We start from the raw sequence: 20,009 nt of genomic DNA on the forward strand, positions 1-20,009 counted from the left end.
TTTTAGTTGGTGACTGCCTTGTGAAATTTTTCAGTTCTCAGCGGGTTAACCAGGGAACAGGGGCAGAGTCATAATTGGCCTATTTAGGGTGTTTTGCATGTGAATGGTGTGTTAGTGAAGCATTACTAAGTCTGTTGTGAGTGACATGGTGATTAGAATTTAGATTAGGGAAAACACATTCTGTACTTTATCAAGTACAGTAATTAGTTCAGTCAGTAAAAGTTGATTACAAGTAACGATAAAGTTAGATTTTTGGTACTTAATTTTAAAATTTCTTTATTAAATGGAAAATTTCTTCATCATATAAAATAAATGGTAGTATCTGCACCTGTTTTATTGCATACCAGAAAAAAATTAAAAGAACAATGTGTTCAATGCAGAGTATAATCAGGGGATTTATATATTATGGGTAAGTTTCAATGTAGTTATAGCAAATAGAATTTTTAGAAAATGTCAGTCTTTGCTTTTTCCTTGTTATTGCACTGAGATATCATTTCTTCTGGTTTAGCCATAGCTATTGTCCATTCATAAGTACATTTCATATTTGTGGATGTTCACTGTCTTACTTAATAAAATAGATGCTGTTGAAGTACTTTGCTGCAACGTCTTCTATCCACTCGCTTTAAGAGTCATTCTCTCCCCCCCCTTAGCAATTTAGCAAAACACTAGTTCATTTTTGCATTGTATACTATTATTTTCACATCACAGATGTTATACCTGATTAACACATTTTATATTGTATTTTTAAGTATTTGCTGTGTTTCCTATTTAGCTATATTTAACACATGCATTTTTTCCATTATTGGGTAAAATACCTACTCTTGTATGACGAAATGATTTTGTAGCAACAGGGTGATTTTTAAAATACTGATGAACACAGTATATTTTGTTCGCCCTGTAAGTTTAAAACAAAACAGGTGGGGAGGGGGATCTTTACTTGATGTAGCTCCAAAAGAGTTCATATGTTCAACTGTTATTTCTTTTCAGCAATAACAGTGGAAGGCTATTGTAAAATTTCAAAGCATTCGCTTGAAAAGAAATCACTTGCCTCAGTACTATTTTTGTCATATCTGAAAATAAAGTATTTTTTTGTGTTAGTATTCCAATTTGCCAGTCGCAGAGCCTTTTTTTTTAAAAAAAAAAAAGTGTGTGTGTTATTTAAATCAGCATAGAAAGGCGAGTAAGGGAGAAGTTAGATATAACAATACTTATTTTTCAAAAATCTTTTAGCAAAGTCTCCTCGGAGGTGACATGGAAATGGGCAACCCAGGCGCTCTCTCACCCACCAAACCTGGCTCTCAGTACTATCAGTATTCTAGCAATAATCCGCGAAGAAGGCCTCTGCACAGTACCTCTGTGGGTGAGTTACTTTGTGCCACTTTTCTCCACATTTCTAAAAGGAAACTTAGACTGAACTTCTGTCTTGCAAATAATTAATAATAAATGCTAGCTCAGTGCTGAATCTTAGACTGGAGGGTGTGAGCCTGCAAACATACATCTTACAGCCACACTTGTCTTCTTTTTTCAGAAGTACAAACAAAGAAAGTTCGAAAGGTTCCTCCAGGTTTACCATCTTCAGTAAGTACTCCTTGTCTGTCTTACCGTTTGCGGCTCCACTGGTTCCTTTGATTAACATGTTTTCAAATGAAACAGATTCCTATCCTAAACGTTTTTTTTGTTTTGTTTTGGTTTTCTCCATCATCATGCCGGCAGACAAAACAGAGAAGTCTATAAAATTCTGACCTGTGGGAATAAAAAGTTTTGGTGGGTGTTGTTGCATTATTATTTTTTAGTGTATATAAATAGAACTCTGAAAAAGGGCCTCTAGTTTGGGTAGCTTTACCAGTATGCGGTTCCAGATAGAATACGCATTAGCTTCACGTGCGGGTTAACTTCTTTGTCAGTATTATGATGATTTATGGATTTGCATGTTAAAAGAGATTTGTGGAGAGGGATTTATGAAACATTTACATGGGTCTCAGCCCAGAATAGAAGGAGGACGTCTTCATTTTCCACTGAAGTTTTTGAATTAGGACTTTGAGCATACCTGCACAAATAGCTTTCTCAGTGTGTGTGATTTCCAGGTGTCAAACCAGTTGACTCCAGGTGTTACCAAAGGAATTATGGGCTATGGTAATAAATGAAGTCACATTTAATACCCTGATTGTCGTCCTGTCCCCCCCCCTTCTTTTTAGGAAATAGTGTGTGTGTGTGTGTGTGTGTGTGTGTGTGTATTCCTAATCAACTACCTGCCCATATTTAGACTGTGTTTGCAATAAAGGCTAGATATGCTTTTTCATATTATAATGCCCTTGCGTTCATGCAGCAAATAATTGGCTCATGTATGAGTTGGATTTTGTTTTGCGTTCTTCTTTTAAAAATAAAAAATGCTGATGTGTAAATAAACAGTATGATCTGTTTTAAAGCAGCTACCATATTGATTAATTTGTAGATAAGTAACAACAATGCACCGTAGTGCAGCAGAGCGACAAATACTTTTAGATCTAAGAATTAAAAATATTTGACTTTGCTACTAGTAGTAGTTGTATTGTGGAGATGTGTATTGCGGGAGTGGGGGGTTACAAGGGAGTGCAATCAAAAATTCACCAACATCAGAGCAATCCTACAGGTTTTTCGGAGATTACTTTGGCGTACCATTTATTAATGTGATCATAAATTAGATGGACTTTCAAATCAATAGCAAAACCTTCATATTATAAAACTAGTACTTTTAATTTCCGTTTTTGCTATTGTCATATCAGTAAGTGACTGAAGCTAGGAAAGGAATTAAATGAACATGTTTAATTAATATAGCAATAGTGATATGGGTATGTGAACCCTTGGGCAGACTTCTGACAGTACTTGAGAAGTAAAAATAAAAGTTGACAACAACAAAAACTTTGCTATTTTTCACTAACAGAGAGAAAAAATGAGGACAAATTTAAAATTAGATTGCATAAATATTTCTTGCTTTGTTTCTTTAAAGAAATCATGGATTTTTTTACAATCCTAAGGATTTTGGGTGGTTCACTTTTAGTTAATGGCATCTTTACTTGAAACTTTAGCTTCTAATAGCTTTTATGAGAACTCAGATGATAAATACATATTGCTGCTTCTCAAATTTTGAATCAGGCCAGTACGTAACACTTTATACACCTTTTTTTGTAATTTGTATATGTCTAGAATGCTTAAATTTTAATAAAATGTAGTGCTGTATTTTCTTCATTTAAAAATACGTACATAAAGATTCATTTTTTCAGATAAATTCTGATAGAAAAATCATGTGCTTCTGTATTTCTAATGCTCGTTTTCTCCCATATCTGTACACTTTACTGTGTAGAACCTGTTTGACTGGGACATATTTCCATTTAGAAAGCTAAACACATGCAGGGCAGTGAAATGGCTACAACTGTAAAGAAAGAGGACTGCTGTGATGATGTAAAAACATCAGATTGGTTGCCATTTCCATTTAAGGGTTAGAACTCTGTTGTTATTATTTCCCTTGCAGACATTGCAGGCATTTGGCTGTTTCTTTGAACCAAAAAGAACAAAATAAGTTTAAAAAAGAATTAGCCAATTAGGATTCCTTAATTCCTAGCAAAATTTGTTCTTTGAGTTACAAAGTTTGGATTCCGTAGTTCATTTTGCTTCTTGCACGCACTGAAACCTATTGTTTGAAAGATAAAAATAAGAGGAAGAAAACAATTTTGCCACAAATGATTTCCTTGAAATTCAAATGACCTGATGATATTATTGGGAGATATATCAGGTTATCCAGAACTGTGTGTGTCTAATAATTGTTCCTTAACATGTTTGAACAAACAACTAATCACCTTCATGATCAAAATATGTTGTGATTTTTTTAAAATCAGTAGTTAAAATGCAAAGATTTTCAAAATAGTACTATACTCTATTAAAGGGCAAAATATTTTTTTTAATAATTCATCTTATCACATTATAGTAGATGATGCTATTATGTTGGATAAACAGTACTCATTTATAAATTGACTAAACAGATTATATTGTACTTAGCTGATAGAATGAAAATATTATTCTCTTTCTATTAAAATATGGGTATTAAACTGTCACTGAATATTCATACAATTGTCTATAAAGGGCTTCAGGAGTTGTGTTAATGCACAGATGTCTATGACAAATTTCCATGGCTATATAGAGAGAAGCGACAGAGAGAGTAAGACAAACAAACAAACAAACAAACAAACATTTTCTGGAAAGGTACTAAGCTCTTTGTCTTTTTATTTGGGGGGGGGGGGTGCTTTCAGAAGTAAGACCACTGGCTTGACTCACTGTTAAGCAGCTAGCTCCTTCCTGCATAAGCATAATGTCAGTACTTTGTCACTATGGGCAAAGATAAAGATAATCCCTGGATCATCAGTAGTTATTCTTTGTGGATATGCTGGCTTGCGGGAAGAATCGCCTGATCTCAGGGTTGGCTCTAATGTTGCTATTCTTCATCCAAGTTTTTAAAATGTGTGCGTACGGCGTGCATGTAAGTGGCTATGAAATAATTGCAGATATGAGTCTTGAGACACACACCCGGAAGCTTTTATGAATGGACATGCCTGGTGACTGGGGCTTTCGGAAATATGTTCCTGAACTTGTTCCCCCCACTGCTTTCCTACACACCTGCCATGCACAACATGTAGCGTCCGAACCAAGCCTCAGTTTCGCTGTCTCCTCCTCCTCCTCCTCCTCCTCCTCCTCCTCCTCCTCCTCCTCCTGTGGATGGAGGAGGAATTGCTTTATTGTTTAGATGGAACAATGGCAACTAGCAATAACATTAATAACTGAAAACATGCTTGCCATTGGTTTTGGGCTATTACATTTCTATACATGTAAATTAGTCCCCAACTCCCTTCACACAGCTTTTTCATGGCATTGGTCCCAAGGGGCTTGAGCTGTGTACGGATTTTGCGACCATATAAGCACAGGTAATTATGTGGTTCTTCCCCATATGATCTGCACCTCCCAGCCAATTACCTGCAGCTAGAGGGAATTACATAATGGGAAAGATGTTGCCTTGCCTCCCTACTTATGACTACATGAGAAGGAGACCTCTTTCAATTAACTCCCAAGAAGCGCATTAAGGGCATTCTATGGTTGTGAATTATGCAGTCATTCTGAAACAACCTCAGGCGGAAACTTTGCATAGAGCTCCTTTCTTTTTGCTCCTTTCTTTTTGGGGGGCTGTCTCATCAACTAGACCTGCAGTCCTCACAGCAGCCTGATGATGCTAGTCCCATTAATTTCAGCGACGCATCACTTTGAGGATTAGATTTTACAAGGCAGGGGTGTGGGACTTAGCCATGCCATGTGCCTCTTGCACTGCTCAGGTAACATAAAAACCAGGCCGTTAAGTGACAAACAGTTACAGAGTTAACAAAGGTACATAGCCCAAACTGCTCTTTACTTGGAAAGTAGTTTTGTTATTCAGCATGAAGGGAAAAGCCCTTAATACATGTGTGGATTGCCCGGGCATGTACTTTCAGCTGAGCTGAATCTTAGCTGGTGTTTGCTTTTACGTCTACCAAGTGTATGTGTGAACCTAAGAATTAATTAATTTTACTCTTCAATCATAGACCATACATTTCAAAAAGGTAACATCCACTTAGTGCAACAGGCATCATATTCTTTCTGTGCCATTTACCCATATACACGGGGACTCCGGAATTTTGTGCCCTCACAGATGAATTTATTAGATGTAATAAAAGGCTTCTTTTGAACTAAGAAAAAACAAAAAAGAAAGAGATGAAAACTTTGGCAGTACTCACCAGGCAGGGTGTCTCGATTCTTGGCAGCTTTTTCAACTGTTTATCTATCCTAAACAGGGACTAAATTTAGAATGAAAGGTGTGTTTTTAGCTTCTTCAAAGCACTGAGTTTATTTGAATTTTTAGAGGGAGGGGTGGAAATCAGAGAACTGATCTGGAACAGTTAACCATGTACAGAAGTTTCCCACACACATTCCACACCCAAATGTCTTTTTTCATTTTCTGCCCCAGAAAATTTAATAAAGATCTTTGTGGTCTGGCTGTATTGTATTTATATGAAAAGACTGTCCAGGTGCAGAGATAAGATCGCAGTATTTAAATAGCACGGAAGACCATAACTGTGTTTTAATTAATAAACCCCTTAATGTTAAAAGACTTAGAGCATGAAGTCATGGAATTTCAATAACGGGATAATACATACAAACAAACAAACAAACAAACAAACAAAGCAAGATCCTAACATGGAACATAATGTGTGAAATGCTCAGAAATGAAACTGTACAGTAAAATGCAGCTGAACGTTATGAAATTTAGTCTTCAGGTGCAACAGTTGGAAATAATCATCTGAAAAAAAGAAATGGATTACAGTATTGTTTCTCTTTTTCCTCTCTGCTCTCCATAAAATAGTATAATATTGATATCCCCATCTATTTTTAGTCATCTAAAATACAGAGAACTGTTTTATCACAAAAATAGCGAGCCAGCACTGTTCCAACTGGAATATGACATTGCACAATAAATTTCAACTTTCTTTTGTCAGAGCTAATTTTAAACTTCCTTTTGCTCGCTAACCTATTTAAAAGCAAGATTCCAGTCTTCATAATCGCTGAGAAAGTTTGAAAAAAAGTAACATCTGCTCAGTTTTCAATGGCCATTGCCACAGTTATTGGCATTTCCCATGGCTTTCTGTAAATAGCTTTAAGAAATCAACGTTGGAATACACCTATGTTTTTTAAGCAAGTGATCAGTAAAGTTGAAGATTAAGAAAACCTCCCTAAGATAGGAGAGCAGAAAAGAATATCGCTTAAGAATATCCCTCTGTTTATCTGTTGGCTTGAAATTCATGTTTGTTCCTGAATGGTAGAAAGGGGTGGTTTGAATGTATAGGAGGCCACAACTTTGCTGAAACTAAGCATGCCTTGTTCTGGTCAGTGCCTGGATAGGTGTACCACCTTGAATTCCATAATAGAAACAAATTTAAGAAAATTAAACCAATAAAATAATAATATATTTGTGTGCTCTGCATACCCATACAAACTGGGTTGGATGAAGATTTTGTTCCCGTAAGTGGGAGAATTTCTGGAGTCAGGTTATGCTTAGAGGACACTAGTAGATAGTGGGATTGACTTTTTGATGATTCCCATCAGCCTCCATTTTCACCTCCCACACTGTTGTGGAAGTTTGGGGTGTTGACACAAGCAGCTTTTCCATCCATGGAAGGAAAAGTCTGGGCCCGTTCTATATGTGCCCCTCTGTTTCCCTGGCAATAGTAGCTGGCATCAGAGTTTACTGCCATCATCAGTGTCCCTGAGCACTCCTATTCTTTTCCTGGTGGGGTGAATAAGAACTGTTACTTATATGCGAGAAAATAACAAAAGGGACTTAACCAAGAGAAGATGAACCTCTCTGCTGTTACCTTGGTGTTTGCTTCAAGACACCAGTTGTTGGGGAACTCTAGTGGGGAGAACACTGCTTTGCTCTTGTTCTGCTTCCATAGGCCTCTGGTTGTCCACTGTAACAAGAAGACTAGATGAGCCTTTGGACTGATCCTGCAGGGTTCTGTCTACGTTTCCCAATTTCTAGGGGAGGGAGCATGCTGCCCCTCCCTGGCAATCAACTGGAGCCCTCTTTCTATTTATAATAGAGGAACATTAACTTATATGGGAGAAAGTGAGCAGGTGCTTGTTGCAATACGTGGCAAAGCCATCAAAGGGAACCCAGGGCAGGGGTCTGCAGGACACACTGCGTTTTGGAAACAGCCTTCCCAACACAAGTGATCCTTGTGTCTTGAGGAGAGACTGGTTCTGCCACCTCTTTCAGCTGTCTTTATTATTTTCTCATTGATATCAGTGGGCACCGGGAACTATTGAGAATCTAGGTCATCCCTTCCTGCAGACCCCTGCCCTGGGTTCCCTTTGATGGCTTTGCCACGTATTGCAACAAGCACACAAATTCTGTCATCTGGCACATTGATATCTGTATCTCTATAAATATGCAAAATTCTCTACATGTGCAATAAGAAAGCACATGTATGCACTCATCTGAGTGGTTGCCATTCTTTCCATTGCCAGCCATTTCTGGAATTATATCATGTACTTTTGGCCCAGAATATATATGCATTCTGAATCTTCATGAGATCGCATAATAGTCTGCATAAAAATGGACTGATCAGTGGGATAGATTAAATCTTGTTTTACCATCTGAGATGGCTTAATTGACTAAGAGCACTGATCTTACTAGTTCCAAATTCAAACTTCTGCAAATGAGTTTATACACCAAAGTTGATTTACCCAAGACCCAAGTGGGATTGGTTCTATTTATATTCGGTATTGCACTTGTGTTTTATTGCTTATAATACAGTGCATGTTTTCTTACCATAGTTTGTAGCTGGGTTTGGTGTGTGTGTGTGTGTGTGTGTGTGTGTGTGTGTGTGTGTGTTTGTGTTTCCAATGAAGGTCCTTTCATAAGGGACCCACATATATTTGTGGTTGCCATGTAACTGTTCCTACATCAACTTGTGGGAGAGGTAGGAATTTAGTCTTGGACACCAAAATGAGCTTCAAGGCACTGAGAGTGCCTCGGAAGAGCAGTGAGATCATAGAATTGTAGATCTAATTCACACATTCAAAATCAGCTCTACTCCACGGGCCCATGATTGCACTGAGATTGTAATTTGCAAACTGGCTTGTCCATGATATAACATGATGATGGAAATCACCACTGAAGTACTCAAGGATAGAGTGTTGGACTCTATTCAGATGTCACACCGAACCATGGTTTGTTTGACATCTGAACACCTGAACCTATTTTTAAAAATGCTGAAGCGAAAGCAGAAAAATCAACTATCAGTGAAAGTACCACTGATAGGATAAGAGAGGGAAGAAGTCCAGGTGCTTAAAGAAAAGGAAAAAGAAAAAGAAACCAATCATGTCAGATGCATTTCATTATTCTACCTCAAGAGGCTGCTGCAACTGTGGAGGAGGTGAAGTTGCTGTACCTCAAGTCTCTGCTAAATCATGGAGATGAGAGTAAACTTTAAAAGTTAAATGCTGATGAGATGGAAAATGAAAGCAGACAAGCAGCTCTGAACCATGGTTTGGTGTGCTTTCTGAACTAAGCCCTTGATACATTTAGAAGTTCAAGACATTTCTGTTGTGAGCATCATCTGTTCTATTGATTGATTCTTCGTAGAATCCTTAAAATCTCAGTACAGTGGTGCCTCGCAAGACGAAAAGAATCCGTTCCGCGAGTCTCTTTGTCTAGCGGTTTTTTCGTCTTGCGAAGCAAGCCCATTGACGGCTTAGCGGATTAGCGCTATTAGCGGTTTAGCGGCGCTTAGCGGCTTAGAAAAAGGGGGGGGGGACCCCGCAGGAACTTGCAAGACATTTTCGTCTTGCGAAGCAAGCCCATAGGAAATTTGTTTTGCGAAGCACCTCCAAAACGGAAAACTCTTTCATCTAGCGAGTTTTCCGTCTTGCGAGGCATTCGTCTTGCGGGGCACCACTGTACCTTACATTCCTTTCTTTTTCTTTTAAAAAAGAACTTTCAGTTTTCATTCTTGTAGAGATAAACTTCAAAATGTGTCTAATAATAAAAAACCAACTTGCTGTTTTTCAAATGTCATGGCTTCTAATTGCATATTATTATTCTAGTCCAAGGCAGCTGTTGCTGTTTTGCCTTTGCTTTTGGATATTTACCATGGAAGTATTGACCTTTGTAGCTCTCCCTTTTGAAAATTGTGATCATTTTTGAAATATTAGTCCCTACCTGACAGGTCTTTGAGTCTCCTTCCTCTTCTCCTAGAAGTCAGTGACTGATCTGGAAGGTTAAAGGGCCTCTGTTTTCTGAAAGCTTTCCTTTCCTTTGGACCACATAGAGGCAGGTCTTGTCATCTGGGCAGTCCAGAACCTCCAAACACAATGCCCAGGCTTGCATCCAGAGGAGGTCACTTCGGTGCTGCTAACACAGTGGTTTGTCCTCACCCCTGGAGGCATACTCCATTGTCTCTCGAGACAGACAGAGGTCAACAACAAAATGATGATGAGTCTCTTCAAACTATAGGAAACATACTGCTTAAGTAATACAAATAAAACTGTTTTCAGAATGTTAGAAAGCTCATCTTACAATTTTGCCTATAATTTTGTAGGTGAAATTCATCCATGTTCCAGCTGCCCCTCTCTAGATAAAAGACCATCTGCTTTGTTATGAACTAACTACAGTTTTCAGTACCTCTTCAAAGCCTGCTCCATGCCTGTAGTTCAGTGGCTGAGTATCTTGCTTTGCATGCAGAATGCCCTAGTTTCATCCCCTAGGAAAGATTCTCTACCTGAAACCTTTGAGAGCCACTGTTGGTGTAGGCAGTAATGAACTAGATGGGCTGGCTCAGTATAAGGCAACACCCTATTGCAGTAATCCAGTCTTGAGGTTAGCAAAATGTGGCCAAGTCTTTAAGGTGCTACTGGAAGGAATTTTTTTATTTTGTTTTGACCATGGCAGACCAACACGGCTACCTATCTGTAATCTGTCCAGGATGTGTTTGTGTACCAGCCTAAGCTATTTGAAAATGCTCAGTGCCACTAAGGCCACTCTGGTACCCAAGCTGAAGCTATGAACACTCCCAAACTCTGAATCTGATCATTTATGAGAGATAAACCCATCTAGAAGAGCAGGAATGCCCACACCCTTGACATCAATAGCAACTCTTATCTTGTAAGGATTCATCTTCAGTTTGCTGCAATTCAACTTTCTCACCTGATTGATTGAAATGTATTGATACTTCCTACAAGGCAATCTCACTCAGCTGTTTCAGGTGTATCTTAAAGCATGGAGGACAAGATAGAGCCCCCTTGAAACCCAGCAGCATAATTGCCATGGGGTCAAACAGAAGACCACCTTCTGGAATCATCTCTCCAGGGTAGGAATGGAGCCACCGACCCACTGTGCATACAGATCCCAACACCCAAAACCTATCCAGAAGGATATCATGGTCAATGCTATCAAGCACACCACTAAGAGATCCCAGAGAACCAACAGTGTTGTCCTCTGCTATACCAAAAACAGGTCTGAAACTAGATTGAAACAGATCCAGGTAGTCCTCTGTTCACACAGATATATCCTGTGAATTTCTCCAACTCTGTCCTTAATGAACCCAGCAGTTAAGAATATTTGCCACTTACCCAACGACCCCTGCTAAATCCACCTCACAAAGGGGGGGGGATCACAATACCCTCTTTTTTGGCAGGCACGCTATCGTCAGTTGCCATGAACGATAGGGTTTCCCTGGAGTTAGAGATGTGCTTTGTGCACCAATTTGCCACTGACCTAGTGAGGCCCCGAGGTAACTTGAATTGGAAATGGCAGCTTGTTCTACCAATGAATGCCAGTCCTGCTGAGATCCCATTATAGATTTGGTGGAATTTCAGCAAAGGTAGTGGTGACAGATGAGGACATAGCCGACCTACTGTTTCGTTAGAGAGGAATATTAAAAGCAAAGATGGAAGAGGTGTAAGTTCAGTCTAAAGATGGAGTAGATTAACCCAGTGGAAACAAACTCAGCTTTAGAGGAAAGAAAGCAGAAAAGAGAGAGTAGTTTGAGAAAACTGAAACTGAAGGAGGGGAAGAAAACAACTAGTTCCATGGCTTTGCTCTCTTTTGGAGGTGGGAAAACTTTTTAAGAGTGTCCAGTTAGTGTTCTTTGCTAACTCTACAGCAGGGAAGTCTCATGCCACGGCAGTGTGTTGTTGAGCTGTTTGTAGTTTCCCTGTGTTCAGATCAATTAATAACGTGTCGATTAATTTTGTGGCCATGCACCCATTTTTAGATAGGAACCTTCAGACCTGAACTCCACAGCAGCTCCTTTAAATGAAAACTTGTGTCCCAAGGAGTCTTATAAAAAATATGAGGCTGCAATCTGAAGAAGTAATTTATGTGCGAATGAAAGAATCATGCTTTCTTAAATACTTTCTCTCCAACTTCTCCCACCCTGTCGAAGAAGCAAGCTCTGTTCCTTGGTGGCTTCTTGTCTGCTGAGTTACAAAAACATCCCCCCATCGTTCTGCCCGGACACTGAGGTCCAGCTCCGAGGGCCTTCTGGCGGTTCCCTCACTGCGAGAGGCCAAGTTACAGGGAACCAGGCAGAGGGCCTTCTCGGTAGTGGCGCCCGCCCTGTGGAATGCCCTCCCATCAGATGTCAAAGCGATAAACAACTACCTGACATTCAGAAGACATCTGAAGGCAGCCCTGTTCAGGGAAGTTTTTAATATGTGACATTTTAGTGTATTTTTCATCTCTGTTGGAAGCCGCCCAGAGTGGCTGGGGAAACCCAGCCAGATGGGCGGGGTACAAATAATAAATTATTATTATTATTATTATTATTATTATTATTATTATTATTATTATTATTATTATCCTGACAAAGGCAGACACAGCTGCTGCATGCACAGTACTTTTCCTTTCATGCATGTGACTTCTCGTGAGTCAGGGTCTCAGGCTGCAGGACTTGTTGCCTACAATTTGCCCATTGCTGCCTTTTACTACATTGGCTGTTCTGTGCACTCCTGTTTCTTTCTATTGGGGAAGGGCCAGGGCTCAGTGGGACAGCACCTGCTTTGTATGCAAACAGTTCCACATTCAATCTCTGGGATCCCCAGGTGGGGCAGAGAAACAGTCCAGCTTGAAAACACTGGAGAGCTGCTGGTAGTCAGTGCAGGTAGTATTGAGCTAGGTAAACCGATGGTCTGACTCCGTACGAGGCAGCTTCCTATGTTCCTATGTAGGCTGTAAAACAGACACCACTTATTCTCATGCACTTGCTGAGATCGAACATGCAATGTGCCATTGTTTAATATACCTGTGTGATTATATCGTGGGGGCAAACATGCTCCTAGAAAACAGGTTGCAGAATTGCAGTCAGTGAGTGTTGGCATGGGTCACAGATACAGTCTCCCAATTTCTCCCTCTCTGTGTCTGTCTCCTTCACACAGTCTTGGCTTTAAGAGATGCCCTGCTGCTGGAAACCAAAATAAGCGACAAATAACCCCTATGGAAAAAGTGGGAAGGAGGCTGTCGCTGCGAACTTGTATGGTTTAAAAAGTTAGGAACCTTCCGCTTTAAAATGAAGCAATTTGTAGAGGAGACTGTAGATACTACATTGTGTGTTTTGTTGCGTGATGAGCTTGTACTTGTGTGGCTCAAAATAAATAACTAGACCTGGAAGTAGCAGTTGTGACCATTGCATCCTGTTTCTCAGCAGCTACTAGCATAGGTGCATCGCTGTTAGGGCTCTGAGTTTTGCTTAAACATAGACTCCCTCTTCAGAGGAATATAGGTAATGCAGGGAACAGCATTTCTTAGAGGCAGAGGTTTTTGATCGTCAAATATATAGTTCTGTTGCATTCCTTATACTGAAATGGTATATTTCCCAGTACTTTTATGTTTTAGGAAACTATTATATTAAAGGAAGCCCGCAGTAAGTTTAAAATATTTCTGATATTTATTTATTTTTGCATCTTACTTAATAATGGGCTTCTCGGAATATGAGCAGCAATGGTGATTTTTAATTCTCCTTGCAGTCTCACGAGAGCACAGGATTCAAGAATTGTTATACTTGTGAGAGTCTATTTCAAGGAAGCCTGAAGTGAAGTCAAACTGCACTTTGTGCCGAACAGCATCTCAGTTTAGCTTTTTAAAATTATATTCCAGTTGTTACTGTGGGGCCCGATCCTGCATAATGTATGTTAAACATCTGTTAAGGAATTTCTCGAAGCTCATGCACGACTTTCTGTACGGCTAGACTTTAGCCCATAAATGAACCAGATCCTGTGCAAAGATCTAATACTGTTGATTCTTTTTCTTCTTCTTAATTATGTGTTGCGGTTGAAGCAGATCATACAGTCTTAACCGATTAAAAGAAATGGGAAGTTTTTACGAATGTATGAATGGGGGAAATGGAAATTGTACTGTACAATAATGCACCTTCTTAACTGTACAGGCAAGTATGAAGTTGTAAGCGAGATGTACACAGCAGGGGCATTTTCTGCTCTCATGGGAGACATCCATAGAATCCCCATTGTGGTTGCATGAGTGTAAGGGAACTTGGCATTTAATCCTCTCTTTGAACTTATCCCCTCAGGGAATGATTTCTAATACAAGAGATTTAGAGATATAAAAATAACTACTTTCTGTAAGCACTAACACCAGATTCTTTTTACTGTGTTTTAAACATTCCTGCTAGACTTTAGCATCTTCATATTGTTGATTGGTGTGAGGCATCATAACTCAAGTGAAGAAGCTATTAAGAAATATTGTTTTTATACCTCCTTGTCTTCAGTTATATCTTCTGGATTTTATTTTTTATATCTATAAAACTTTTTAGGTTACTGTTTATTTGTAACTATTCCAGTTCATTTTGGAATTTCATTATTATTATTATTATTATTATTATTATTATTATTATTATTATATTTTAAAGTTGTAGTTGTAGATGAACCTTTGCTTAGGAATGCCAGATCAAACCACTGAAAACTAAATCTCAGCATGGTGTTCTTGTAGCCATACATGGTTTTGATTTGTAATCATAATCTGAAATAAGACGTTAATGACTGATTATTTGATTTCATTTATTTTATTTCTATGCCACTTTTCATTCAAAAGAATCCCAAAGCGGCTTACAGTCAATCAGTAATAGCAGTGTGATGTTACATAATAGAACACCACAAATGCAGCATAAATCATATAAAATAATCGGTGAAACAATTACAACCTATAAAACACTGTTAATGCTGGCATTCAGGGATAGGAAGAGCCTTTCCAAATAATGAAGTGCAAATCAAGGATCAGAAGCTAAAAGGGTTTTTGTCACCTTTATTTAGTACTTTCTGATCTGCTTGCGTCTTTGTAGAAAACACTTCTCTTCATTTACTTACACAGCAATGTAATGATTTCTGCTTCGGAGTGTTTTGACCCAAAATTTTAAACTTTCTAAATTGAAGTCTTGTGTCACTCCAGCAAATGAATGCTACATTTTGGGTGCACAACACCACTGACCCCATTCCATGATGCCAGGCACGTTCTCTGAGAGCATCCATTCATTCATCAGAGCCTCATTTGGGGGTCTGATCTGGTGCATCTCATGTGCTCAAGTCACACAGCAGCAAGCACACACACTCACTGACTCTCCACCAGTCCAGGGGATAAAACAAAAGAATCATCTGCATGAACGACACTCGGAAACCTTTTGCAAAAAGATGTATTCTTCCTTGCAAGACAAACTGTTTCTCACACCTTTAAAAATGTGTTATAGTAGGACCTTTGGAGGCCCCCCTCAGAATGTGCCATAATAACTGGGCATAATAATTCTCCCATTGGAATGCATCAATGCTGCTCTTTAATTGGCTGCTTGATGTCCCTCTTCCCGGAGTGCCCTAGAACACACTTTGCTTGCCTCGTGCCTCCGTAGCAAACTGTCTTTTGCACTCATTTCTTTGCTTTATCACCAACTAGAATCAAAGATCTATCTGGGCAATTGAATGTGATAATTTAACTGTATATCATAATATTTTTTTTGGAAAAAAATGTTTATTTATTTTGAAGTTCTGAATCCCTGGTAGATAATAGGAGTATTTATACAGATGTTTTAGGTGCATTCAAAGAGCTTCTTGTTCTCTTCTGCGTCATTCCTATGCTGTTATTTCTTTTTAATGGTTTCCGAAAATTCTTAAGCAGGACAGCTTGCCAGTGATAGAGGGATGATGTTTTAAAGGGGGTGAAATACCTTGTCGGTTACACCAGACGTGCACACTACGTATTATTTCACTGTTTCTCTGGGGGCGGGGAAATCCGTTTCCCCAACGAACGCCTGCAACTTAAGTGACAATGTAATGTTAAAGAGTACATGGTTAATATCCGGTTTTGGCTGACTTGCTTCCACTCGTTTCCCACCGGTGATTTTTAAGTCCCCTTAGATTTTTGTACGTACTCCGTTTCACAGAGATCGGATCTTTTTCAAGGAAAGTTCAGCAGCCCCAGAGTAGATTCTACACAGGCAGCCGTCATTTGTTGCCAATGCCACCTTGTGGATTACAAAGGATATTGATTTGTTAAACAAAGTTACATGTAAATGTGGCTCTTTCCTTGCAATCCACACTCTGGCAAGGGCGTGTTGGAGTTCTCAACTGGATCCTTTTGTTTTCTGCATGGCACTTCATTTCTCCACTCACAGTTCATTTATGATTCTGATGAGAATGCCCCCCCCCTTTTTTCAAGAAACACACATTTCACTTTTTGACCTAGAAGCATCTGTTAGATTTAAAAAAAAAAATTAAAAAATACTACTTTGGCATTCTGGAAGTGTTAATGTCTTTCATATCTGTTTAATGCTATTTAGGGATATTTACGATCACCTCTTGGTTACTTGGGGTAAAGTGTGTTGCGTTCCCCCCCCCCCCAACAGACAGGAAAGCATTCATATGAGGAAACAGATTGCTTTAAACATGTGCTTCCTGTTACAGTAAAGAGAACAAATTAGATTTAGCACTGCCTAATGAATGCACAAATGTGTACGTTTAAGCTTTTAAAAGCCTTACATTCATTTCAGGTCTTAACAGAAACTGAGTGTTGCCTCTCAGGTTACGGCACAGTAAACCTCGAAGGAAGGACACACTACCTGTCCTTTGTCAGAGCAGTTCATTCAAAATTTTATTTCTCTGATGAAGAAAGTTCAGTCCATAGGATTTCATAGGAATGGCGACATAAAAGAAAAGTTTATTTTTAAGGAGATTTGTGCGTTAATGTGGCTGGTCCGTTATTGGTATTAAAAGGAATGAAAAGATGCGTGTCTTTTAAAACTTGAGTTTGTCAGCCTCCCCCCTTTATCCTTTCTCTTTCAGCACATTGCTTTACTCCCCCGATTTAACAAACTCACTTACTCATTCCTATCTGCCCTCCATTTCAGAGTTCTGAGCTCATCACCTTTAGAGCTCTGTTCAGAAGAGGGTCCAACCAACATCGTTCTTGTATTATTATTACGTACTATTATTATAAAAAGGGGTATCAAAATAGTTTTGTTTATATTATCACATAGAAGGATTTCCCCCATCATACCACCCCTTGTTGGAACTGGCATGCACAAAGTGGGCATTCTGGCACCAGCATGGTTTTTGTTTTTTGTTTTTTTAAAAGAGGAACGAAATCACACAGGAAATGCAATTGTCACCATTAGCTTACCGTCCCATTTTTTGTGGCTATAATGGACCTAATATTTCTCTCTCTCTGGTTTGCAGAAAAAGAATACAAGTCAGGTACAGCACCTTATGAGGCAGCTGGGAGGAGCTGATTGTACTTTATGTCTAAAGCGATCAGAACCTTTGCTTCTTTTTTATTTGGGTGGGCAAACACCCGCCCACCCATTTTACACAGATACATATACTGTAAAATGAAAAAGCAGCCGAAATTCTTAACAAGCAGAAAGGGTCATTTGTTTGTTTTTACTAGTATATCCTTAATATGCTGGAGACCTTTAAAATGTAACATGAGCTACAAAGTTTAAAATTGTTGCATAGACCATTTAATTACCCTCCTGCACTCACCTTTGCAGAGAGCATTGCCTTTTTCTCAATCTACACTGAAAGAGAAGGCTTGCTGCAATAAGAACCTGCATATGAATTGTTTCAGATGCTTTCTTTTCATTGCTTTATTGTCTTTCTTTCAATATGCATCTGGGATGGATATTAAAAGGCAATGCTCACCCTCCCCCCACCATTCCCAGTCTTGTTTTCTAAATCTGTTTCTTGCAAAGTACATTTAAATGAGCAAATCTGGTGTGGCCACTCACCATCAAAATATTAGCAAGCTTGGAGTGAAAATATTGTTTTCATTCAAATGGCTAGAAAGAATTTAATTCAGCAGTAAGTTGTCTGTGCAGAGAATAAACTAGTAATACCCCCTCCCCCTCCCCCCCAAAAACAAAGTCAGAATAACAATGTATATTCCAAAATCTTTGCAAGTTATGTGAACTGGTTTTCGAATACTGTTTGTTTGATAATTAGTGTGCATCTCATAAGACTTTGATAGAATCATGTTTAACCTTTCTTTTACCACATTCTCACTTCAAATTAGCACTCCATTTATCCTTTCCCAATAATAAAGCAAATATTTTTAACCTTCTCCATGCAACAGGTTTCTAAAAGGCTAAAAGTATGCTGCAGGTTTTCAAAAAAAACTTCATTTTTCTTACATTTTAAATGTTCTGTTTGTGCAAAAATTTTGAGAATCACCATAAGGGCTTCTTTGCATTTTTAATTTAGTAACTAACATATGAATAAATTTGCATATTAATTAGTTGCAGATTAAATCATGCATACATAATTGCCTCCTTACTGTGTTTAATGTTTGTCAAAATCTCCAGCCTGGTTTGATGGATGTCGTATGAAAGATTACAATTTGATGTACCCTTGGAAGTATTTACACCAATAATGCAGGATTCTTAATAGCAGAAATCTCTAGTTATATACAGTTACTAACAAAACATGTAAGATAGGGGCATGTCCCTTTTGACTAGGTTTTTTTTTCCTTGCACCAAATCATTTACTATTCATAATCATTAATGCATCTCCTAATTATACAGCATATGTCTGTTAACTATTTCACTGCCATTTTCACTACTGCAGTATTTGGGGTTTTGATTATATATATATATATATATATATAATCATTTCACTCCATTCTTCAACTATTTATCACAATTGTTTGCACTTCACAAGGCTTCGTCTGGCACAGAATAATTTTCAGAAGAGCTTAAAAAATGTTGTGATGTGTTACTTGGGTTCAGGCAATAATCAGATCTCGGTTAATAGCTGCCCACTGAAAGAAATAATCAAGGGCAAGCCAAGTGCAAAAATCTTAGCTACTGGAAACATCTCCAAAGTGATGCTAAATATCTCTGATTTAAACCCCATAAAAGCCAGGATGGTGTTAAAAACAGGGAGCCAAATCACAGCTGCTTGCAACCACTTTACATGGGCAATTAATTTGCTTTTAGAAAAGTCCACTATAAGTGAGTAGAAGGCCGGATGGTGGGAGCTGTCATTGCTTTCATTTCAGCTCTTCTTCCCTGTACATACTGATTACATCCCGCATAAGTTTTAGAAAGAAGAATTCAATCTTAACATTTGTATTCTTTTAGAGTATGCATGGAAAAATGGAATTGCAGAATTCACATCTTTATTTATTAATTTTTTAAAGGTACTTTTCAGTCTCCTTTCAGGGCAAAAATAAATAAATCCTGACATGGCTCATAAAAGAGGGGTTTAGGATTGTGATGTACCATTCCCATCCATGCATTTATCTGAGGCACTCCCAACATTTCTTCACCAATTACAGTCTCTTCAACGGCAGGGGCTAATTGTAAGAGAGTGGACATGTTGGACTCCAGCCTAGGAAATCAAGTTATAAAAGTTCTGCAAACTTATTTGCTGGCTTTGAGGAAGCCACAACATCTCAACCTCTGTTCTCCACCTGTAAAACGAACAGCACAATGTATTTGCAAGAATGAAAAAATAATAATGTTGTGAAGCCCATTGCATATTGCAGTTGTTGTAGCCACACTCAAATACATTTCTGATACAATAATGATGTGGTTTAAAGCTACTATGACAAATTGATGGCCATGGAAAATATTTCATTGCGCAAGCCACTTCCTTCTGCACCAAGACTTGTGGTGCATCGTTTCATGTTGAAATTGGCTTTGTGGGAGGAAAGTGGACAGGGTTATGGAAGCTCTGAAGACAGGGGTACATGACAAACTATTGACTCATAATTGGGTGATTCCTGCATGGTTTCTGATAGTGTGATATATGCAGGTGGGTTCTCTCACCAGTGATGCAATAGCTACTTTGTGTGGTGTGGTATCAAATTACCCTTGTTCCATTAGCACAAGTATTTATGCTTGTGCAACAACAGAACTTCCCCTTCTCCTTTCCAAATCTGTTCTGGGGTAGAGGAA

At 38.7% G+C, this 20,009-nt stretch overlaps 1 protein-coding gene across 16 annotated transcripts in view; it reads left to right on the forward strand.

Annotated features, from left to right (window-relative positions):
• Positions 1–20,009, forward strand: part of TCF4 (transcription factor 4) — a 343,442-nt gene that overhangs the window by 207,910 nt on the left and 115,523 nt on the right. For 15 of the 16 annotated variants that reach the window (XR_014161417.1, XM_081881482.1, XM_081881470.1 and 12 more), the window contains 2 exons: positions 1,231–1,360; positions 1,529–1,578. The exons of the other annotated variant lie outside the window; for it this stretch is intronic. Coding sequence is in view for 14 of the 15 variants with exons in the window: in XM_081881482.1 (XP_081737608.1) it covers positions 1,231–1,360; positions 1,529–1,578 (180 nt within the window). In the remaining variant the exon portion in view is untranslated. The remainder of the gene's footprint in view (positions 1–1,230; positions 1,361–1,528; positions 1,579–20,009) is intronic. 16 annotated transcript variants of the gene reach the window in all.

This window comes from Podarcis erhardii (assembly GCF_964252035.2).
Source record: "Podarcis erhardii genome assembly, chromosome: 11".
In the NCBI taxonomy this organism is placed as follows: domain Eukaryota; kingdom Metazoa; phylum Chordata; class Lepidosauria; order Squamata; family Lacertidae; genus Podarcis; species Podarcis erhardii.